We start from the raw sequence: 25,856 nt of genomic DNA on the forward strand, positions 1-25,856 counted from the left end.
GGATTTGCAATTCTGACAGAAGCATTTCCCTACGGGATAAAAGTTAGTATGAGTGTTCTCAGAGCTGGAGGAATTTCTTCTTGTAAAAATTCGTTAACAGTTTTTCCCCTAAGAAACAAGCAAACAGTTTTGAGAGGCATCTGCAGCCATTTCATTCACCTTTAGAAAAAAATAAGTGGATGCATCTTAAAACACAAAATTTGGCAATCTTCTCATTTTTTCATTTGCTGTTTGCATTTTGTGATTTAAAAATATTCTAATGTGAATCTAAAAATTAACATTTTAAAGTAGTCTGCGTATAAACACTGCAACTGCATTTTCATAACATTTTAACAGATTAAGGGATAAACTCTGGTGAAGACAATGGAGGAACCTTATCGAATGTGCATTTCACATAGACTTACCATAGACTGGAATTAAGCTGTGCTAACGAATCCTGCCTCATTTGCATGGCCAAAACCTAATCCTAATGAAACCGCATAGTATATAACTAACATGTTTTCTTTATGGCAACATTATTTCAGTTATAAAACTGTGCCAAGTACCGATTCTGAGTTACTGTGCCCCAAATCATACATCTTGGCTTTCCATGGAAGATTATCTCAGGTAGAACCAACCTATGTTTATGAATCAAGAGCTTAACACATTTGTAGCCAAAACCAAATGCATCTGGCTTTCCTAGAGAGATATATTAGGGGATGGATTTGAGTTATGCTAATGAATCTGGATTTGTTAGCAGGGATCACATCTGATCCCTACGTAACACTGCAGGAGATTCATCAGACACACTTTATTAAACTTAAAAAAAAGAAGAAGAAGAAAAAAAAAAGACACCCTTAAATCCAGAAATTAAAAGACTATACATTTCTACTCTATTACTATCATAACTGAAACAAACTAATGGGATGCATTCAAATCCCATCCTCAACCCACAGAGTACTTCAAAGAGGCAATACCCTCTGAAATCAGATGTTACAATTGCTTAAAGACAGATCCTGAAAGCTGAGCATACTCACACCCATGTGTTTGTATCTATGGCATTTTTAAAGCATCTGTGGAAGTTAGAAGCAAAAGCCCACTATTACAGCATATAATGGCTTTAGGCACTGAAGACTTCTTTAGAGGAAGAAGCACCTTGCTGAACATTTTTCCACATATCTAATATATACAAACTTAATTCACAAAGCCCCCTCTTTCTCTTCCAACAAGGGTCCCAGCTAGAGTTTAACTCTTGGGCTTTTTCAGCTTGTGCTGGCTGGGGTCAGTCTCTTGGCTCAGGACAGACCAGTTTCACACACACCAGCAACACCCCTTGCCATTTTTGACACACCACTGGAAAACTCACACTCTAGAGACTGACAGGGGCTGCTGGCAAAATGCCTTTTTCCTGTCAATTTGCATGTGCAGTTGTGGGTTTCACACATAATAATTTGGGAGTGCGTAAATTTTTAAAGCATTACTCCAGACAATATTTGAAAGCATGGCTTTGCTTGATTATTAGTGGTCAGAATGCTACTGCCTTCAAGTGAACTACCAACTTCTAGGGAGAATAATTCATGAATGATCTCGCAAACACTTTTTGTCCAAGCAACCATTTTTTAAGGATATGTGAAATTGACGTCTGACCAAAGTGAGGCAGGAGAAGATCTCTGATTCAAAGCATTCATTATTCACTGGCAACAATTTTAAGTTGTTAAAAATGCATTTTGTTGGCAAGTTAGAAAAATAATGAGAATAGAGCAGGAAGCATTACAGCCTACCCTAGAAAAGAAATTAGCCAGCACAGCATCAGAACTTTCTATTGCTCATTCTAAATAGCAAGCTATACCAGCACCCATTTCCTAAAAAGAAATGGAGTTCTGTAGCACACTGATTGGCATGGGGCATGTTGAGTGACTATGTTAGGTGAACAGGCTTCTACCAAAAGCAAACGAAAGCAGAAAAAACTGAGTATTACATTTAAATATTAAGCACAGATATATGTAACCAAATACTGATTTTTTCACTATATTTCAGCAGTGCAAATTTTCTGAGAAACATCAACAAAACCATTTGTTCAATACATATATGCCTTTAGCTGAGAGTGAAAGAAGCAAATTCATTTGTAAATTTTTACTTTCAATTCCAAAAATTATAAAAGAGAACACACCTTTAATCAGCCCTTTTTCTTGCAACGTTTTCAAGGATGGTCTTCGGGAGATAAACTTCTTTAATCTGCTTTTAACTCGGTTTCTGTCATTTGAGTCAGAAGCACTGTAGTTCAGCCTGAAAACTAAAGGAAAACAAAAGAAAAAGCCTCAGTGAAATTTTATTTATAAAGTATTAATAATAACAGTTTGCTCAAATGTTCTTGGAAAGCAATGGCCAAAACCACCCCAGTAAAGTCATGCGGTAGGTCAGCAGTGTAGCTGGTTGGACAGTACAGAGAATCTGATTAATACTTTTCTGAATAAACATAACAAGTTCACTCTGCTGGTTAGTTACAGAGCAGTATTTTTTATTGCCTATAAGTATTTGGATGGCTACCAGTTTACTCATGAAATGCTCAGGAATTCCACAAGTTTCACATGGATGATTTTTCAACTAAAAGTTCGGACTGAAAGTGTGTTATGCACTATTAGCTCCATGCTGCTTGCAAAGAGAAAGGATGGATGGTTACTCCACTAGCAAAGGACTGAGTTCTCTTGCCAAGATGGATTAAGCGTTATATATATATTTAATGCAGTTATAGAAATCATGGCTGTATGCCATGAAATGTGTGCAAGATGCATTAATTTATGGAAAGAAAAGTATTCCTGTCCTAATGATTATATTTTATTATATTTAGGCATTTACCAAACTGAGAAACATTTTGAGCTCAATTTATTCCTGCTCTGTGTCAAAAAGACATAGAACCCAGCTGCAGAAAATCCCCTGGAGGAAGTTTCAAAGGCATAAATTTAACTTCTTCTCTGCTGAGGTGCTTACAGGGCACCATCATAGCTATGAAAATAGGCAGTATTAGCAGCAAGAAGAAATTCTGCTCATTGCTGGATGCTCCAGAAGAAACAGAGAAGCCACAGGAAGATGTTTTCCAAAGGTTTCCCTGGACAAGAAGATTTTTAGAAATTTCTGACAAACCACCTGAGCCTCAGGACTCTTGTTTGACCTTTGTCTTGGTCTCTCTTGCCCTTGACAGAAATAAACAAACAAACAAATAGACAGATATATTAAAAATCTACCAAAGCAGAGATTCTCCACAAGTTAATCTTGCAGGATTTGATCTTTTTTCCCTTTCTGTAGAACTTCCAAGAAGCTCAGGTGAACCTCATGAGGTTCTACAAATCCAAATGCAAAATTTTGCACCTGGGTAAAGACAACCCTTACTACCAATACAAGTTAGGGGGCGAAAGAATTGAGCACAGCCCTGCTGAAAAAGACCTGGGAGGATACTGGTGGATGGGAAGCTGGACATAAACCAGCAGTGTGCCCTCACAGCCCAGAAAGCCAAACATATCCTGGGCTATATCAAAAGAAGCATGGCCAGCAGGGCAAGGGAGGTGATCCTGCTCCTTTACTTTGTGCTGGTGAGACCTCACCTGGAGTACTGCCTCCAGATGTGGAGTCCTCAGTACAGGAGAGACACAGACCTGTTGGAGCATCTCCAGAAGAGGGCCACAAAAATGGTGCAAGGGTTGGAACACCTCTCCTGTGAGGACAGGCAGAGAGAGCTGGGGGGGCTGTGCAGCCTGGAGAAAAGAAGGCTGGGAGGTCTCTTCCAACTCTGAGAATTCTGTGATTCTAAGGACCCCAAATAACATTCCCTGCCCAGAGCAGATCTCCTCTACAATGCAATGATCTTCAGAAGGAAGATTCAGGGAAGAGGTTTACAGAAAGCAAATTATAATCAAAATTATTGGGCTATTTTATAGTAAGAAGTTTTGCATTAGGTATAAACAGAACCGGAATGTTTGAAGGTACACAAGTCTAAAACAATGGCAAGCTAAAATAACTGGTTAAGCGATGATAATAACCCTGGAATATTGTGGTTTACATTACAAATCTGATTTTAACAGCCAAACTTATAAAATGGTTTATGCTTTGCTGTTGTCAAGGGAGAAAAACTTGCCAAATTGTTCATTTTAAGTAAATAGAACATAGCCAATTAAGGAAAGCAATATTTAAACACATGCCTATGATGATCAGAGCATAGTTTGCTCCTGATTTCACTACTGATTTTAACAGAAGAGTGCTCCATTTTCCCACAGCACTAAAATGACCCCACACATACTTCCACAAACTAGTAATCGCACAGGACAAATAAAAGGACACTTTACTGGAAAATACACAGCTTGGTACAATAATCCATCACTTATGAAAAATAGAATTCACATTTATTTAATGGAGCATTCTTGGAGCGATGTATCATAGAATATAAAGATTAGCATTCAATTGATGGCTGGTGCTTTTTTAACATTATAGTTGAGGACTTTTTGTTCAAAATTGAGCAATCCTTGGCAGGGACAAGCTAAAATTCCAAGTCACTTGGCCATGCTATAAAAAGAACAACAAATGGATGTTTCTAATTCTGCATCTTAATGGTACTTTGAAACAGTGAAGTGAATTGTACTTAGTTTTGGGACTCTCTTGTTGCTTCGGGTCATTCTGTCCACAGCAATTCATACGTAGATTTGGTTTTTCTTGACTTACAGTATGAAGCTTACCAATTGCAGGACTGAAAATAGCTCAGGAGTGACTTTAGATGCTTGCCACATTTCACATTCTGCAGGACTCTGGAAAGCTTTGTGCCCACTTTAAGTACATTCTTAGCTCTAAATGTACACAGAATTTATTAGAGATTTTAACTGAAGTGAATATGATAATTCTGCAAACAGCAAGATAGAGGAAGCTAGGATTTGATAACAGGATAAAGATTTCTCTGCTTAGAAAGATGCATTAACGCAGCCAGAATCTTCATACCTTAAACAGCAATTATGGTGTTAAAACTACATCTAGAGGTAGGAATAATTATTGTCATGGATGTTTTGCATTTTATAGGTTGGGTGGTATAGAACATAGCTAAAAACAGCAGCAAAGCCAATTTTGATGAATTTCCCATTTTATTCTATTAAGTATGACTCACCAGAGGGAAACTCCAAATCTCCCAGAAATTCAAGGGTTTAGATAGCATGTTCCAAACCAAGTTTAGCCAGAAATATTCTTGTCAAGATCTCATTTAGAAATAACCCTTCTCTTGCCAAACCATTCTTCTCACATTATCATTAAAATGACTTTGCTATCATATTTGGAAATAGAAAGAGGGCCAAATGCAATTCCAAGAGAGGGAAAAAAAAATAAATCAGAAAACTGAAAAGCCACTATATATATATATATATATATATATATATATATGTATATATATATATATATATATATATATATATATATATATATATATATATATATATATATATAGTTTGTAGTACCTTCTTTTTAAAGTTTCATGTTGTGGATTTGGACAGAAGACTCCTCCATGAAAGAAAGCTGATTAGCTTCAGGCAATGCAAAAAAGTGGAAAGCAGTTCAGCAAAGTATTTGAAGAAAAACAGGACACTTAAGGTTCTAAGCATAGAATAATAGAAAATAAATCTAATACTTGTTCTCAAATCTGGGCATAAACTGCCCAGCTGTGCCATTTGATTCTTTGCACTAAATAAACTGATATCCTCCATTTCTGGAGCTACTTGCATCGACACAATTGCCTCGAATCCAACACAGAACAGAAGCACAATTCCCCTACATTTACATGACTCTTAAGTATTTTTGTATCTATGTTACTAATAATGTTCAAGGGATATAGAGAAACTACAGGAGATGGGGCATTTTTACAGTAGACATAGGGGGAAACCCAACAGGGAACACAATATTATGCTAACTTCTTTCTGCTGGAAGTGGGTGCAGGATACTCCAACACAGAAGCAAAAGCATACCTGGAGCACAGCTTGGAATTACACAAGCTTGCATTTGGATTGGAATAAACTGGGTCCCCTCAGGCATAAAATAAATAAATAAATAAATAAATTTTTAATGATTTTGGTCACTTTATTAGGGAGGTATTTATTTATTCTGCAGGTATTAAAAGATAAATGAAAGAAAAAGAAAGCAAGTTCCTTTCCTCAGGCAATTTACTATCTGCTCTAGAATTAAAGTACATTAAATCATAAAGCTTACCACATTAGAGAAGTGTAATACAGAACTGGTACAAAAAGAAAATAGTATAAGCAGAGCATTAGGCATAAAAGAAAGAACTTATTTGTGGCTCTTGATGTTAAATAGCATTGTAAGAACACTGACTGAATTAGGAAGGATAACTAGAGGCTAAATTCTCTGCAAAAGAATATTAAATCAAGATAAAAACTGACCTGTCTTTTGGGGGGGCCTATATAAATCCTCTGAATACTTATTCAACTCCAAAAATCTAGCCTTAATATTCCTAATAATATATATAGCTTTTACACAAGAAGACAGGCGGAAGGAAAGAATTAATGCATTGCTCATAAATCACACCATTTTGCAAAAACAGCACTATCAGAGTCAGTGGAACTTTTGAGATTTACAGATGAAGGATTGTGTGACATATCTGAATGCACTAAATGTCTATATGATGCAATGATCATAAACATATTATCGCTTCAGTAGGCTGAAGCAATAGCTAACATATTTGCAAGGTGAAGTTGTGAAAGCCTTTCTTTAGGATTTTGGCATGGGCACAACTAAAAGGTACAGAGAAGGCTCTAGCCCTTTGTGGGGAAGGTTTATTTAAATGTATGTTAAGTGATTATTTTCTATGAATATAGTAGAAAAGTTGTCTAAGGGGCAGAAGGGTTGTACCTAGACAATGGATGTCTAGCAGACTCTTTTCTGGGTGAGACATTCTTGGCTGATCTTTAATAATTCAGAATATAAAATATTAAAATATCTCCTAAACAGCTCCATATCTTACTGGATTTTCTAATGACACGTAACATTATCTCACACTCCTTGCAATGACTTTCCTTTCACTAGTAATTTACAAAACATTTATACTAAATCACAAGGGTTTACCTATGATTAATTCCTGCCAGGTACAGTATATCTGAACACTTCCAACGTGTTGAAAGCATTGGTTTTTGAAGAACTATCCATTAATGACTTTCTGAACTGTGACAATGGATATTGACAGTACTTGTCAGACTAAAGCACTATTGATTGTCTCACATCATGTGTATAGAAAAACCAATTTCTTTCAAGTACCTCTTCCTAACTGAAATACATTATGATGATGTCTATCTGTTTATTAGAACACCCAAAATTATTGCGTGTAATTCATTTGGATGGAAAGGATTGAAGAGTTGCAGTCAGGGTGAATAAGACATGATGAAATTCAGTTTTATATTAGAAGTAATTCACTTCCATTGGTCTTGTTCTGCAGGTGAGAACTAATCTGGACTGTGCACAATTTATTTTAATACACTCAATGACTTAGTTCTTAGAAATGGAGATGACTTGTAGTCAACACCCATAGTTAGGATTTAATAGCTGTTTTCCTAAGGAACAGTAAAAGGAACAAGCTTGACCATTCAAAATCCAGAATACCCTGATTAAAACCTAAATACAACTACCTTACATATATAAAATGATCCAGATGTGAAGTGGCTTATCTGTGAGCTCACATCTCGAACTACTAATTTTTCTAAATTCTTTACATGGTCACATGCAGCCCTCATCAACATCTTGCAGGACTGAATCAAAGCTAAGATGGTAGAATGAGAGGAAGAACTAGGTCTCTGCAACATCAGATAGTGAAAGGCTTACAGCACTAATATCACATATGTGCAAATGTATTAATTGAAAGCAGTTAATTATTTAACTTCAAGGAAATGAAATGCTTAATTGCTGAAAGTGTCTCGTCCTTCTCAAGAATTATATCAGTAACCTGCAGAGGCGTATGACTATGCCTACATTCCAGAAGATGCTGTAATTTAAGAATACATAATGACTTGGGGCTTTAACTTTTATTGGATTTCACTGGAACTCAGAATTCCACATTTTATCCTACCTTCTTGGCCTGCAGCAGAGGCAAAACTACTGCTTGTCCTTTAGAGGAGGAGCAACACGCATTATTGCCTGAATAAATGACCACTGTTTCAGCCAGCACCGAAGTTTTGGGAGTGAGAAAATCAAGTCACTTCTTGCTGCCTTCCCTTTGTGATCCTCTGAGATAGAGTCAATAAATCCTGTTCTCCAGGGATAAAGAATTCACTTCACCTACTTTGTTAAGCTAAAGAATTTTGTCAATCATCTTTCTTTTTTTTTTAATCCCTTTGGGAAGTTCCTGGGCAGGTCTCACGAGTTCTCCCCGCACTATAATTACTATATCCTTTTTTCAAAAGAGCAAAATGAGAGACAAAAACATGGTCTGCTTAGAGGCATTACACAAATGATCGGTGGGGAAAATACAGAAATCAGGCATTACCCCTAATCCCTATGTTTATGATAAGCTTCAAAATTACAGGTTTTGTGACTGCACAGGGTAGATTCAAGAACTGTGGCATCAGATGACAGACTGGCTATCACTGACTGGGAGATGCTAGGAAAATTTTGTTTTCATGGGCACCAAAGGACACGGAGTCATTCAAGTTTACGGTCTTAAAACACGTTATTTGCCACAGCAACTATATCTGCATTTGCAAATGTTTATGAAGCACACTCAGAAATAAACAATAGGAAAAAGAAAACAGTGATTATATAGTGCAAATAATTTTGCTGTAATATGACAGCCTAACAACTTAAGTGCTCGGTATTGTCATTACACTTTGTGAAATTTGTGTGCATTAGCAGTAAAGATTCAATAAAATGACTGTATAACTCATATTTTGCATCACGCTCTGATGCATATAAACTTTTTAAAAATTTGGTCTCTCACTAATAATAAATGGAAATAAATGAATAGTGTGTATAAAAATATCATTGCACATTTACATTGTGAAACAAAATGGTACTCCCTATGCAGATTTTCTTAATGGCATTTGTAGCATAAATATTTAGAAAAGTAAGAAAATATTTCTGTGCATGCCCTGGATTAATAAAGGAAGATCATACCAGACTAAACTGATGTCAGTCTTCAACAAAATAACTGTTTTTTGTTTGTTTGTAACCTTGTGTTTGTTTGTTTTCATAAAAGGGAAATTCAATAAACAAAATCTATCTGGACTTCAGTTGTGATGCCAAATGGGAAATTATCAGTTAAACTGGAGAAGATGGATAGAACTACAACACTAATAGTGAAATGACTCAGAAAGACACAAGATACTATTGCAAGTGCTTACATATTCTTGGAATTGATCTTTGTTTTTTGATTAATAATTTCAATATAAAAAGTAGGAGCATTCAAAAGTATTCGTGGGTAAGTCACTACTTGGAAGCAGCATCAGTTCAGAGGTGAATCAGGACATCAGACAGTCTTAGTGACCTTATAATGGGAAGCTGAAGAAATACATTAGATCTAAAAGTATCCAATGCCAAAGAGGTAGACAAAATATTTCTGTTAAGAACTTGAAATTCTGCTATTAGAAACATGAAAACAAGTGAGACACCTGGGTAGATTATTTGGTTATAAGTTCACTTATAAGTTCATCTATTTGTGAATAGCGGCCATAAATGGAATAATAGAATCCTGAACGTTAAAAAGCTATCTAAGATCCAGTTCAATCTCAACTCACTCCCACCATGCCCACTAAGCATGTCCCTCAGTGCCACATCTCCATGGTACTTCAACACCTCCAGGAATGGTGACTCCATCACTTCCCCAGGCAGCCTGTGCCAATACCTCACCACTCTTCCAGAAAATAATTTATTTCCAAATATCCAATTCTTTGCTTCCTAATATTCAACCAGCAAGAGAAACAAACTCTCTGCTTGAGGCCCTGGTGAACTTCCACCTTGGAGGCTGTCGTACGTGAAACAGACATTCAAGTCATACAAAGCATAGGCAATGCTGTGGGATTTACCAGCGGAAAGAGCTGAAAGAGGATGAAGATTTTGGCTAGAAAATGTCTGCGAAGGGCTGTGATTGTTCTCTATGAATTTCTTTGTGGGGGTAGAAGAGGAGCAGGAGAGAACAGGACACCAGGGAGGGAGAAGAGCTGTTTAAACTGAAGAACAATGTTGGCACAAGAATAGATGAGTATAAACTGGCCCTAATATGAAGTTCTAAAACGGCCTTTCAAAGAATCCATGGTGGTAAATAAAACTAAAAGAATTTAAGATGAAACTTAATAAATTTATGGAAAGAGAGACAGAGCATGGTACCTTATGACAGGAAGAACTGGACTAGATCACTCAGGACACAACAATTCTTTCTTTATACAATTTTTTTTTGTATTGTCACACCATTAGAAATGCTATTAACCACACTTACTTGAATATAAAAACCACAATGTCAGAAATCAATGAGCTTGCTTTATTCGTACAGTATGACCAGTTTATGTTCATCTAATGTAAAACATGTGGGACTTGGATGGAAGCTGCTGCAGCATACAGAGTCAGGCTGCTCAGCCTCTGAGAGAGTGCTCTCACCAAGCCCGTGCCAAGGATTAGGGTTCCTGACACAGCCAATTTGCAAGAAGTGGCTGCAGTCCTATATTGTTATACAGTCCTCATGCATAGGGGAGTATAGTTTCATCGGACCACAGACTGCTATGGATACATTTATTCTTGAGCATCCTTTGGTAACCACTTTTTTTCAGGTAATGAGCCATCCTGTTACAGATGGTTACAGTGTCAAAAGGCAGGAGAGTGACAGGCTTTTTGAGGTCCCCTTTGCAGAGCACTGCTAAATTTCCCAGGAAAATACCCAATAACTCAGATTACCTAACATGTAGGACGTGAATAGCAGCCCTGAACTTCACTACCTGGGTGGCTCAGTGCTACTCACTTCCAGCTTTTTCAGCCATAGAATCTCATCCAACTCTTTTACAAAATGCAACAGTTTCAGAGAAAAAAAGAATGGTAGCATTTGATTTAATGACTTCTGAAGTTGACACACATAATATAAAAATATTATTTAAGCAGACTTCCCAAAAGAAAACAAACATGCGATTAAAGGTTGAGGAAGACAGAGCAAGGAACTGAAGATTATTTCCAGATCAAGTTGAAAAGTAATTTACAACAAGCAATGCATTTAGATACTTATTTTTTGTTTTGTTTCGTTTTTAGAAGACAAAGTCCTGTTTTTCTTCTATTCAGGAATATTAGTCAGTAACTTCCAAGTCTTTAAGCTTACCTCCCAACTGAGTTAGTATGAAAAAAACCTTTTCAACCTTTCTCATGTAATGTGAATAGTCATCATTAGCATTAAATTGCTCAGTCAAAAGGACAAGTAAGTTATAGGGTTCTTTTCTCTACAAGGAGAGAGCTTTATACTGAAAGAAAACCCTTCTGAGTTGCTGGGTACTGCCAGTCATGTGTGCCCTTTTAGCTTCAAAATCTATGTATAATTCTACCTTATGCTTTGGAAAACAAACTAATTATCTGTAAGGAACAAGGAAAACTTGCATTGCTGTATTTATATCACCCTTGTTAAGAGTCACGCAGATTATTCATATATTTAAATTTAGAAACACACCGATACTTTGCTGTATATTATTTTCAGATCTGATCTAAGGGATCTCTCCAGAAAGAATATCATAACAAAGAATTTCCATTTTATGGAGACTCTCATCAATTATATTTTATACTTCTGCATTCTAAAAAATACCATATTTTAAAATTTAATTATATTCCCATTACACACAACCTCCAATTATATTCATAACTTAATATTTTTGACCCATTATGAACTTCTACTGCTTCTCAACCAGTAAAGGATAGATTTAATTTATAGTGTGTAGATTATGACAACCAACATGTTAAAATTGTTATTTTCAGTGAGAAGTGGTAGCAACCCTCATTTGCTGTTTCAAATCATAAGTTCCTGTATATTTTTATCTTCTAGTATAGCAAATATAGTATGTGCTACTGACTGTAGAAGAAAAACTCATGAAGGAAAAAAAGCATAAAAATTACCTTTAAAGTAATCAAAGAATCTAGTCAAGGATTCAAAATCCATTTGCTATACTCTGTGTATACATCCACTCTATCAAGTTATCCCTATCTCAATTAAATCATTAGAAGAAATATAACAGAAGAAAATGATTACCTAGGAGCCAATTTTTTTTTTTTTTTCAAACAGAATAATCAAATGAATTAAGAATCCTGTTTACTTCTTACCTCACTACTACCCTCTTGTAGAAATTCCCAACACTTACATGAACACAAATGTAAAACTTGGACCAAGTGAACTTAAATTCATTTTATGTTTCCAGATAAATGATTTCTATATGTTAAAACACAACTGATCTTCAAATTTTTTGGCTTGCACTGTAGTGTCACAGTTGCATGGGAAGGATATCCATTAGATGTTCTTAAGGATCTCCATAAAATAAACATAAGAACAGAAAGCAAATCCAACGGAGAGGATTATAGCTCTTGTGTGAGCCTGTCATGTAGAGTCTACGGGGTATTTTTGCTTGTTTTTCCCATTGAGTATATGAATTTTCTAACACAGATCAGCTAATAAAAGGCTACAGTTCTATTTTGTCACAGTTATAGAAAATATATATTGCCCTCTCTCTTTCTTATGCCACTGGCACCAGCCAAGGTGTACAGTGATCCTGGAATAATTCTGGCTTTCTAGATCATGCACTCAGTGTCTCCTAACAATGGCAGCTGCAGTTTGATGATTCACTGCCATCACAGTCAGATGGAGAGCAAAGATTTGGGTTGGTGTAGATCAGACCAGAGTCCAAAGAGGACACACAGATGTGGTTAGCAGAAGGCATGAGTGACTGGGACCCCAGAGATGAGGATCTCCTCTACTGCTAGTGCAAGGGCTTTGCTGAAGCAGGCAGTTGGGACCCCAGCTCTGCCTGCCCCTTGCATAGGTACTCAGAGAACAGACCTTCAGAGACGCAGAAGGGCATCCAGTAACATTTTTTCAGTAGTTCATTCAGTCTTCAGAACAGCTGTGCTGGAACATTTGTCTGGACAGGCAAATGATTGCTATATATCACAATTTTTTCCTGAAATAAAATCAGGCCAGTCATCATAACACTGAGACACTTCAATCAGCTGCATATGGGGTTTTCATGGGTGCACTGACCCTTACTTTGACTAGCCATGGTTAAAACTTGGATAAAAGAGATACACCAAAAGACTGTTTTAGCTTTAAAATTAATGTTCCAGCTGACAAACTGCACAGGGACTTAACCTACTTTGGAACATATTTAATAGCATAATTTAGTATCTAAAAAGAAAAGCAAAATAACTAATGATGGACAAATTTAGAGGTCGAATCTAGTTCAGATAAACATTCAAGAGTTCAGATGTTTAACCAAACCTTATCTTGTCCATGAAATGCCTCAGCCTAAGAGCTCTATCAAATATAAGCATAGCACAGAAGATTGTGGAAACTTTTCCTTACAGAAGGAAAACTCTATTATCAGGAAACTGCACCTTATAGCAGCACTCACATGTTAAGCATTTAAGCATCAAAGCAAAAGCAAACCATTTTCAGAAAAGTGCTTCATGGAAACAGCAATATTTGGATGAAATCCAATACAGAGAAAAGAAAATAATATTAAAGGAAAAGATAATTCAAATGCAATTAGACTATCAACCAATAAAACTTAATCTGTGTTTGATAGATGAAACCTTCCAAGCTTAGAATGAATAAGGAAACCAGAGATCAGAGGACTCTGCCTTTTGAAGTCTTGTTGTCCAGATCCTGGGGACCATTATCTAACTGAGTACTTTAAAGCCATAATGAATATTCTGTCACAAAATAAGAAAGCTTTATTACTGTAACGACCTGTAATTTGAGCAGCAAAGATGAATTCTAAGTAAATAATAAATAACTATTTCCAAAAGGTAAATTCTACAAACTTAGTCTCTGGACTAATATGTGCTTGTAAAGAACTTTTTCACTTGCTAGCCACTGATAATGGAAAGCTCCATTCTCAGGGACTCTCTCCATACTCAATTCACCAGTCTTTAAATGAATTTTTAAGAAACCTATCAGCTGAGATGAGACCTGTGGTACTATTTCTCATGCACTTGCCATATCTACTACAGTACCCCAGAGGAAAGTAAAATTTAGACAAATGTTACAGGAAGCCAATGGTACTTCAGCGTCCTTTCATTTTTCTTTCCGTTTCTTCATGTCACCACCTTGACTCCTCTTTGCTTAATCCTGTCCTTCACCTTTTTTTTTTCTTTATCTCTCTCCCAAGCCTCTTTGGCAATTTAATTCAACTAACTGACAAATTTATTTGTTTCATCTGTGGATCCCAAATTCAAGTGAACAGAATATTTTTTTGAGCAAACCATAAATTCTCCGTTCAGAAATGAATAATGTCTATCTTACACTGAGAGTAAAGTTCCAAAAATAAATGAAGCATCATACGCTTTGTAATTTTGCCTTAACTCAGTATTACACTCAATCCATCATAACCAATGGTCTTCACATAGCACTTTGAAACAATTAAATTACTATGGTATTTTCATTATTTCTCCATTAATTTGCAGCGTTCTTTTGTGGTTTTCATTCACACACGTGAGCTAAAATACCTTCATGTGACTAAAGGAAGGAAAGAGCATTATCATGCTCTATCATATATCAGTAATTTTAAACAGTCAAGAAGGATAAATAAATATATATTTTCACAGCAGAAATTATCCAAAAAAGACCTTATTTTTGAAGGCTTCATTAGTTCCTGGGTCACATCACAATGAGGCAGATTTTTATTTAAACGAACATATCCACATTCCAGATAGAAGACTGCCAAAGAGTGACCCTGAGATCTGTTTAATTCTTGATCAACTTTGGGGCCCTTCCGCCTAGCTTTTCTCAAGACAAACCCTACAAGTCAAACAGTTCCTCCACTCCAAATTTAATATTTTATTATATATAACCACCAAGCTAATTTTAACTTGCTCTGATTTATTTTTTTATATTAAAAAAAAATAAAAATGAAACAGTGAATTCCATTTCACGTGGCTGTTGGATATCCTTGCCTTCAACACCCATATGGAAGAAGTATGAATTGAAACTGGGACAAATTCAGAAAAGGAATCTGTACATCAAGAAAAAGAGCATCAGTTTTTCATAGGAAAGACAACCACAAAACTCAGCTGGCTTCATCTTAGCAAAACAAGCAGTTGAAGGAATATGATGTCTGTCTTTAAAACTATTCAAAATGGTAAAATTGAGATGGAAAAGAAATGCTGAAAATAAAAAGCCAGATAAATTGTGATAAGAGAATGCATTCCTACCACAAGTCCATTAAAGCTAAATTTTAAAAGAATATTTCCAGCATGAAAACACTGAAGTTTTGGAAAATTCTTCCAGCCTGAGCAGAGGGGCAAGCGCATTACTACTGAATTTCATTAATTATGAAAGGAATTGAATGAAGTAGTTGTTTTCAAGAACTGGGGAATTGATTCAATGCTACTAAAAGTCTGTCTGAGGCAGATAATGCCATGTTACACTTTTCAATAGTAGTAACGCAACTGATTTCCTCCTGGGTGAATCCTGGGCACACTTAAGACAATGGCCAATGGAATTAATTAAATGGAGCCAAATATCCTTAGTGGGGAGGGGAGGTGCTCATCTGTCACAGTGTTCTCTTCAGCATCAATATTTAAAGCCAGCTAGTTGGAACCTTTTACTTAATTGAGAAACAATACAGCATTTAACCCCTCAGTAGCATTCCACTCATAGCCTTTCAGAGGAACAATTGCAGCAGCTATGTGTTATGGGATGAGCATATGCCACTGCAAACGTGCACATGTCTACAACTTCTCACAAACTGCCCTTGTGCACTCACGAAGGAACATGCCTTAAATTAGGAAGCTCTCTTATACCTTACATAAGACTATGTATCCCACCTACCGATGTAGGAAATAGGCTTTTTTTATTGTACAGAAGAGCCTTTGGTTAAAAAGTAGTACAGGCTATAAAGGAACCCATCTTTTAAAGAGAGCAGGTGTAGAAAATATTTCATGCCAGTACAAGTTTTAAAGTTCTCCAACTACATGCGTGTTAGAAAGTTTGTCCTCAAATTGTTTATCTGGCACATCAGCAGGCAGCTGGTGGAACAAATAGGAGATCCTACCAAGCACATTCATTTTTAAAACATTAATACACCTAATCTAGGAAAGAGTAAAGTGCTTCCATCCATTAAACTCGTCTTTAAATATTTGGGGTAAGAGATCATAATTTAAATGAAATACATCCTCCAACCTGCAAGGTACAAACGCTGAAATGATTTCTCCATTGGGAAAAAGGTGAGTCTGGGCAGTAAGTTATCCTATCTAGAGCCTGATTTATGATGTCTCTAATTGAGCTTAAATTAGACTTTTATAACCTAAAAACCTCCTTACTTCTGTCATATTCCTCCCAGAGTACCAGGAGGATTGCATCTGGACTAGTTATAAATAGCAGTGAAACCTCAGAATACAATGTAGCCTGAGAGTCATTTTTCTGGCTTCAAACTTGCAATCAGGGTAGTCATTGCAACACTTACACCAAGAAGTATCAGAATTAGGTTCCCAAGAGTGACACAAAGTTGTACTGTCTCTCCCTTCCCAAAGCTGAGCTGGTCCTTGCACATCAAAAGAATTCACCTAGGTTGCAGAACATACAAGGACCAAACTTCTCAACATCCAATACCTACAACGCTGATGTGCTGATTATGATTTCTTCATGATTGCTATTTCTTTGTGATTTCCAAAATGCAGCTGTCTTAAATACTGAGTCAGAACATGTAGCTCACTACAAAAGATCACAAGTAATCATTACTACAAATAATCTATTCGCCCCTACATCAAATTTATCTTGCGTGCACTCATAAGGGTCTGTTTTGTTAAGAAAAATATAAGGTGTCTCTCTCTTCTTTGGAACAAAGAAGAAATATGGATTTGCAACTCTTTTTTTTTCTTTTTTTTTTTTTTTTTTTCTTTGTTTAAACTTAAGTCCTTCAGCAGTGTTTTGAACAAACCTAAAGAGATTTTAAGACAGACATTTTGTATTATAACATTCCCACGGGTCATATGCATGATTGTCTTTACTAAAGCTCCTTTCAGTCCCAGTTGAATAAATATGCATTTTATTTCACTAATCTTGAAACAACAGGAATAACGTTTACCCAGGTCTTTTATACCTCAGAGAACAAAACAAATACTACAAATCTTTAGAGAGAAAGGATATACAAAAGGGCTTGAGGTGAATGTTTCAAAGCAAATACTCTTTAAATGATGTGCAAATTATTTCAGCACTTGAACATGATTTATGAAAGGGGATTAGTCCACTGAAACAAGAACCTGGTTTAAACTGTTGGGTTTCAAAGTCAAAGATGAGAAGTGTTTGCTGGAAAAGGCAGAAGAAACCGGATAGTAATCTACAGTGAGCATTTCTGACAGATTCTCTTCAACTAACTCAATCTTCCATTAGCTATCACTGTCATTCATACTTAACTGTGCTGGACAGTATAAAATACCTTCTTTTATGATAAAATTCTCCATAAAAAAAATGAAGTATGCAATAGTGGTAATTAAGTAATAATGAGGTAATTAATAACTCGGCGTCTAGCTCTCTATTTACTAGCAGGCCCCATAAGTGAGCACAAGGAATATGAAACAATTAACAATTATCCAAGCTCAGAGAGATAACTTTTACAGAGTTGTGTGTCAGTGAGCAGACCAATGAGTCACAGGTTACATCTATAATAATATATTATATTCTGTTGTAATATTCCCACATACTCTTCACATAATGGGTAAGAGCTACTCTTAAGTACTATAAAAATGATCACTTTTATGTAATTGTAAAGATTAATAAGTGAGCTAACTTCTCATGGTTCTATAATGACCCTGCTGTTCTAGTAGGTAAAGGAAAATTTAATGATCCTGCTCAGACATGATTAATATCTGACTTTTTCCTGACTAAAAATGTGGACTTGGTTCAATAAAAATGAATTAAGTGAACACGTACCGATTTCCCTGCCAAACGTTTAGATGGAACTTGGTTATGCCCAATTTAAAAATATGCTTTTTCAACCCAAATAGTAATCTCTGGAAGGATTTTGGAAAGTGGAGTAGAAATAAAACAAAGAAATAAAGAAACATGAAATAGTAATTGATGGAAAATGAGTATTCAAATTTGGGAAAAGTTCATATTTCTATGAAAACTAGTCACAGTCAATTGTAATTTAGACTGTGACATAATCTCCTATTTTCAGCAATAGTAACACAATTTGTTTCTGAATTTGGCATGCTTTGTTTCCAAAATACAAATATTATTGTATTTTTGTTGCTGAATCAGTATTTCTTACGCTTTAAGAAAACCTTATGCCTATAGTAAATGCTGCAGGAAAGCCTCAGAGTAAAAATAAGTGAAAAAGTAAGTTTAGCCCTTCTAGTCCTTATAAACATCCCCACACCTCCTAAACCAGTGTGTTGAATTTTTTTTCTGTGATTCTGTGATTCAGTACCTGGAGATGACTGCAGTTCTGTTGATGCAATAAAAATAAATGCTAAATATACAGGCTGAAGAGTGACAAAAATAACAACACAGTAGAAACTGCATATTTGCATACAGTTTGAGTGTTGCTTTCTATTTTAGTTGCTGTCGATAATGCAGACCTAAAATGCATTGCTACTTTATATTTGTTGGTTTTATTAAACATAATAAATGTGACCATACCTAATGTTGCCACTGTAAATTAATAAGACGTCCTAAATGGCATCTATTTGTCTTTGAACTTTGTATCTATATAAAATGGGCTGGGAAAGGGAAGAGACATAAAGGGTTAAAGCTTTGGAGAACTTCTCTGTTTCTTTTCTCAAGCCCACTTAAAAAAAATAAAAAAAGTTTTCTGTTTTTTTGTGTTGTTTGTTTTATTGTGGGTTTTGCTGCTGATACACTTTTCCGCTCATATTGTAGTCTTAGTTATTTAATAAACTGCATTCAGAGATGATTCTGGATATGTTAGCTATTATTTAAGAATATTTACAGGGTATGCTGCAAGTTTCAAAATTCAGCTCTCTGAAGCAAATGAAAAGAGACTAAATGAGTAAAGTAACTTTAGGTAATTTTAGAGCACACATAGCCCTCGGCTAAATAACAGGTACTGGGTGCCTGACTTTAATCTTTTAAGAAATCAAAGCAGATTTCAGAGACCAAATTATTTTCCAGCAAATACCTCTGAATGCAAAACAAAATCATGATCCAGAGGATATTACTACATTTTTTTTTATTAGGAAAAAGATGCAGGGAGGCATATTCTTTTGCAATTGTTCTACGGGGAGGCATACGAGCACTGCAGCAGCCTTGCCCTTTGGCACTCAAAAGGCCCATGGCTCCCAGTTGAAAGTGCAAGAAGAATATAGGTAAGCAAAATATCATTTGAGTTGGCCAGTGGCCAGAATGGCTAACACCCCAATCCTAACGAAGAAGGGAAAAGAATCCCAAGCCTGCTGTTTAATATGCATGACATGTCGGCTCTGCAGTCAACTTTTCCTTCCACCCCCTGCTTTTGTCCGCTTTTTCCACCTGTTGCAACTTGTCCTTACCCAGGCTGAGAGCTCGCCAAGGCAGGAATTTTCTTACTTCACTGTCGCATTGTGTCTGGCACAATGATGCCATGATCCCCGACTACTCCTACTGAGACTCCAAAGACATCATGAATAATGCTGGCACTGTGCAGCTCATCAAGACTTCCCTTTTCACAAATACATTAAATAGCATATATATACATATACAAATAAAATCTTGATGCTACAATTGTGCCTCTCCAAGCTAGAATTCAAATATGGAGAAGAGTTTTACAGGATCTGTCTCGTGGTTGCATGACTAACCACCAGATTTTCAGTAAAGTGTTCTTGAAGATAAGAAAAATATGCGAGTAGAAACAATAAAAATAATGCAATTCAATCTTATCAATTCAGGCAGTTCCAGCTTTTATGTGGCAAACAAGGAGATCAAATTGCATTTATCTAATATCACAGATTTTTTAAATGTCTAAAATATTTAATTATTTTGCTTTGGCAACCCAAAGCTGAGGAACAGATTACTGTTCCCACTACATAAGGAAATAACTGACAACAATTAGTATTTATTCTTGTTGCTTTTGTAGTAAAAATAGAATTCCATCACTTTCAAGGAAACCTAAAATATTAATAAGAATGTGATGAACTGAGTAAATGTGACGCCATAAGGAAATGATGGAGAACAGGTTGGAAATACAGTGCTTTGGGAATGTATTGCATTATCAAGTTTGTGATTGTGCATTTTGACAAGAGCCGCCCTCAGATTGATACAGTAGCCAAAGGGCACTCTTCCTCCTGCAAAGCCGTTTGTTTCCATCTAGAAAAGGGGGAGTGGAAGGGGATTGATCCCCTCTGACAATCGATAGTGACTCAAGCCCAGGCTCTTCCACAAGAGGTCACTCCTGAGTGGCAAAATTCACAGAAAATGGCCAAAATGTGAACCAGACAGTGACCATGGAGAGATAAACAGCACTAAGTACAATAGCATCGTTTTGCCACCTACAATTTGACTACTGTGGCAGCTCCTATAATTCATACATGCAGTAAGGTCTCTTGGTTTTCATATACCTACACAGTTTTTGGGAACCTTGTGATGCATACACACATTCCCTATGTACCTAATCCTGTGCTCTGTTATGTGTGGTACAAAATTAACATGGCAGGCTACTCATCAGGAGACCATACTACAATTGGCATTAATTAAGAGGGGTTTTGGCTGCCTAAGAAAAACCTAGAGTCTGAATGACACAAAATTACTTGGAAATTATGAGATCTACCACTAATTTTAAAAGCTGACCAGAAAAAGACTTGTTCACATGGAAAGGAGAAGTAGAGAAAGCAGATTTCTTGAACCAAATGCACATATTTTCTAATAGCAGAGATTGCTAGGTGAAAAACATGCTTTCCTGACCAAACATTCTCTGCATAAATTAAACCAGTGAAATAGTTGGTAGCATCAAATAAATAGCAGTCTCTTTACATGTATTTAAGAGTGGGATCACAGATTTACATATTTTGGTAACAGTCCCCAAGGCCATACTCGGTTATTTTTAAGCTCAAGAAAGCTTCAATTAAAATACAAGTTCAATCCACACTGGATGAGAAGCCACTGAAAAGCTGTATGATCAAGAGGACAGACATTGTGTGAACTTTGGAAATTGAGTCTGGCAGTTTAAGCCTAATTTTCAATGAAATTTGTGTCTACAAGTCAAAAAGCGTAACTGAAAATTACCATTTGTCCTTGTAGTGTGAGCAGAAGCAATTAGGATTATACAGAAAGCCCAAATTCTGTCTACTTGGTCTCCAGGAACAGCCTCCACAGTTTTAAATTAAAGAGAAAATTCATTTGATCACTTTGAGAGGAATATACCTGTCCTTTATATATTTGTGCTGCTAAAAAGATCAACGCCACAGCAGTACTTACTCAAAAACTGGATTATTATTATTATTATTTTTTGGCAACCCTTAAAATGCGAAGAAGGAAAATACAAATGAATGAACCATCTGAATATTTCATAAAAGATCACTGGGGGTCAAAGTAGCCTTCTAGTAGGCATCAGTTGCTTGTTCTCCATGTAAAACTGGAGGTGTTTTAAGCCATCTTTAAAAAATTTCCTTTGTTTGGATTCGACATTGGCAGCAGACAATAATAAGAGAGTACTATAAAACTACAGAATCGTTAAACTTTGCAAGAACTTTATAAACACACTTGCAGATATTGAACATATCTTCTCTGTGCTCTGCAGTCAAACTGGACAATGAAACGACCACCTGTTAACTGCTAACAATGTGTCATTACCAGTTCTCATGCCTTTTTAAAGCAATTTTGGCTCTAGCTGCCGATAATTCTGGCTACGATACTTGTGTGAACATTAAGGGCACAGAAAGCCAAAGGCAGAAAACTGACAATACAGTTTGTGCTTAGACTACTAATAAGTAAGTGAATAATATGATTTTTCTAATTCCACATAATTACTAGATCTCAAGGGGCCAAAAAAGTTCTGAATACATATTTTAGAAGCAATCCAAGCTGCACTGTTTAGATCCCAGCTTTGATTCACAGCAGATATTTTCACGATTTTTAATAGTTTAAATAGCCTTGAACAAAACGAAGGTTACTCACAATTCTCTAAGGTTTGAAAAGAAATGTAGAATAAGTCCATGACACTGCTCGCGTTCACTTTTTCTGTTTTGTTTGACAAATTATCAGTTAAAATATGTGAGAAATCAAAATAAATAAGTGAATTTTCTCCGAGTGCTGAGACAATTTGTGGGTGCTTTGCTATTAGCTGCAATGAGAGCAGAATCAGGCCCACCAAACTTACTGCGCTCTCTGTCTCGTTTTTTCTCCTTCAGAGAAATGCAATGTTATACACACAGCACAAAGGCACTGGGACATTTTTTTTTTTACAAATACACCCAGACTACTTTATATTTTATAACTGAAAGAAAAATCTTTAAAAATATATTAAATATATATATATAAAAAATCTCTGAGATGGTAAGAAAACAACAACAAAAAGCTTTGGTCTGCAAAAAGAGACTATTTAATGAATCTCAGTGTTTGTGTTTGTGGGAGCGCATGCATGTGTGCATACATTTATGAATATGTGGATAATTATCATTAAAAATAGCGATGCCGGGTCTTTTTATTGTAACTCTTTTCCTAGCATCTCAGGCTTTGATCCTGCACTGAAATGCGTGCAGGCAAATTCCCGCACAGACCGTCAGCACCTATAGGTATCTCGGAGCAGCACGCGGGGCTAAAGCTGTCACGGTGCTTACATTAGCAGCACCATGCGACTCCTGCCAAACAAAGAAGGAAAACAAAGATTTGGGAGAGGGGGTGACATTTTAAAAAGCTCAGTGGGAGATTTGGGGTCGCCCCCAGCTCCTGCTGCCCCCAGTACCACAAACATCTCAACACGAACTGGAAGAGGAAAGTCTCAGTGGGCTGAAGCCCACCCCTTACCGGCTTTAGATCACTTTCTTTTGTAATCATACCAATAAAAATCCACCTTGATCCCTGAAATTTACTTTCCATACAATTACAGAACCATCCCTGAATGACGGCTAAAGAGGAAATGCCAGGTCTTTCAGCAATACAGTGTATAAAATACATAACAGACAAAATTACTCTAGCAATTTGAGGTATTTTACTAAAATGGAAACAAAGCAACTGCAATAGACCATTAGCATAGGACTCATGTTGCTTATTTTTAAAAATAAATGGCTTGAATAAATGTCTTCTAAACAAATTTATTTCGTTTAGGAGGGAATGTCACCCTTTAAAAATGTGGAGCTAGTAACTGTCTTTACTTAAATGCAAGTTATGTATATCAGCCCAGAACACATTCAGCTTTACAATTCTCAGTGATCTTCCTTACATTCTGTATGTAATAAAAATTATCTTACCCTTTAATGGTGTATTTATTTTACAAAGGGGAAACAGAAGGAAAAAAAGAAAAAGAAAAAAAAAAAACAGAAAGAAAAATATCTTACTTAAAGATTTTCTGTGTTCAGGCTTTGATTCTTTGGATTCAGTGTCTAATCTATTCAGTAATTCAGTGCTGGAGGATCTGCTGAGTTTGAACTCCAAATTTCTCGATGTACAACTCCGTTCTTTTGGCTGGGGAAAGAAAATGTATATTTATATCTATGCGTGCTTCTAATAAAATTATTATTTGTATGAATGCAGCAGGAGATTGCAGAATGCCAGCACAGAATAAGGAGCTAATAGACACAGCAAGTGATGTAGTGAGTATATTATTTAAGGGAAGTGTAATGCAAAATTTTTCATATGGCAAAGCTTTTATGCCCCAACAGACTGATCTTAATTTCTGAGATAAATTCCCATTTAAGTAAGGAAAACAAAAAGCCTGCTTCCTTAGGCCTTAGAGACCAAAATGATTTCCACATTGTAGGCTATTTCCAAATTATTGCGGAGAGGAAGGTTGTTAAAGTAGCCTTTCTGTTTTAGATATTCACAGTAAATGTTCTTTCAAACACAATTGTTTCAAACATCTGTACAGATTTGGGTTAAATTCTGCTGGTATAAGCTTAGGGAAGAGCAGGGCTCTTTTTCTGCTACTCTAATTGTTAGGGACAAGTAGTGGTCCCAGTGTTTGTCACAATCAGAAAAAAAAGGAGGAAGACAATTTTTTTTTTGGCTAATTGCACATCTCCCCCCATTTTGCAAGGTCAGGTGAGATCTGCTGTCTTGATGGCTGGGAAAGTTTTAAAACTAGAACAAATGTAATGGGTGAAACTGGTGTAATGGTTGGTTACCCTGCACATAGCAGGGGGCTTGAAACTAGATGATTATTGTGGTCCTTTTCAACCCAGGTCATTTTATGATTCGATGAAACCTCCAGTGAGTGCTTTTGGTGGCATCCTGTCCTGGGCATGCAGCAATGGGACAAGCCCTGCCCTCCTGTACCACCACTTTGCTATATGTTGCTGTGGCTCACCGTGTGATCTGAGCTGCAAAAGCCATTATTTTACCTCTTTGCAGAGCAGCACTGAAACAATAGTTGAGTCTATTAGATGCTTAGCTGAGTAGCACGCACAAAAAAAGAGAAAGTCTCTACGGTAAACTCCACCCCAAAATCTTCAGTGGGATATCAATATCCTTGCATAGCCAATGAAATGCGCACTATGAAGACATACATCATCAGATCAAACTTTTCTTGGCTGATTATAGCCTCAGGGTAATAGAATGTTTGCAGCTCTTTAAGGGAACAGTAGCCCTGCTCAGGTTAACCCTTTCCAAGAGACTGACTGTGCCCTCTCTGCCAATTCCATTTCAGAAAAAAAAAAACAAAACAAAAAACAAAACAAAACAAAAAAAACCTTTGAAAAATGCAATAAATTGGGGTAATTTTCTCTCGTCACATTCTGCTGTGAACAAGGGAAGTCAATGCTCCCCCCCCCCCCGACAAAAGTATGTTCTTGGAGCAGGCAGAGAAGGCCATCATTTGGAATTTGTACTGAGAGTGGCAAAAAGAGAAAGAAAAAGCTACAGCTGAATCTGGTTTGGTAATTAAAAAGTGTTTTAATAAAGCGCAGCCCTGCTTACTTCTCGTAGAAAAAAAAACCCAGCTTTCCTAGGAGAATAACAGCAATCAGTTACAAAGGAATATTATTTGCTAGTGTTATTCTTGTGAATAAGTAATACAAAAATTCATAAAAGGATCAAATGTAGTAATAGTTCTATTGAAGATTATATACTGTAGGCTCCATAAACAGAAAATGCAAAAATTCATTAGTTATTAAGTGCTTGTGTGCTTTTACAACCCTCAGCAAACCATCGTCCTTGTTATTTCAGAGAAATAAATGTAGCGTTGCATTTCCAGGCAAGATTCAAATGACATTTTAGTTCAACAACCTTGTTTATCTGGCATTTTTCAGAAGATTTGCATATTTTTGTACCCTTCAGATAAAGGAATGTCTAGCTAGTTGCTAGCTGCCTGAAACCTGCAGAGATGCCTAAGCAAATGAAGTTGAAATTGCTACATCTTAATTAATAAAGGTAACAGCCAAAACAAATACATACCAATCTGTCAATTGCATTTTTGATAGCATGGAACCAATCCAATATGAGAAAGTCGATATCCGACTGGAGGAGGAACTCATTTCCTGACACTGTCGTGATCTGGGGAAGAGCATGGATGGTGACAGGTAAGTGAAGT

At 36.3% G+C, this 25,856-nt stretch overlaps 1 protein-coding gene across 1 annotated transcript in view; it reads right to left on the reverse strand.

Annotated features, from left to right (window-relative positions):
* Positions 1–25,856, reverse strand: part of ARHGAP15 (Rho GTPase activating protein 15) — a gene marked incomplete at its 3' end in the record, with an annotated part of 300,587 nt that overhangs the window by 131,199 nt on the left and 143,532 nt on the right. The window contains exons 6-8 of the mRNA XM_079539012.1: positions 25,721–25,819; positions 23,668–23,794; positions 2,150–2,272 (exon numbers count right to left, since the gene is read on the reverse strand). Of these exons, the coding sequence (XP_079395138.1) occupies positions 2,150–2,272; positions 23,668–23,794; positions 25,721–25,819 (349 nt within the window). The remainder of the gene's footprint in view (positions 1–2,149; positions 2,273–23,667; positions 23,795–25,720; positions 25,820–25,856) is intronic.

Source organism: Tetrao urogallus (assembly GCF_951394365.1).
Source record: "Tetrao urogallus genome assembly, chromosome: 8".
NCBI lineage: Eukaryota > Metazoa > Chordata > Aves > Galliformes > Phasianidae > Tetrao > Tetrao urogallus.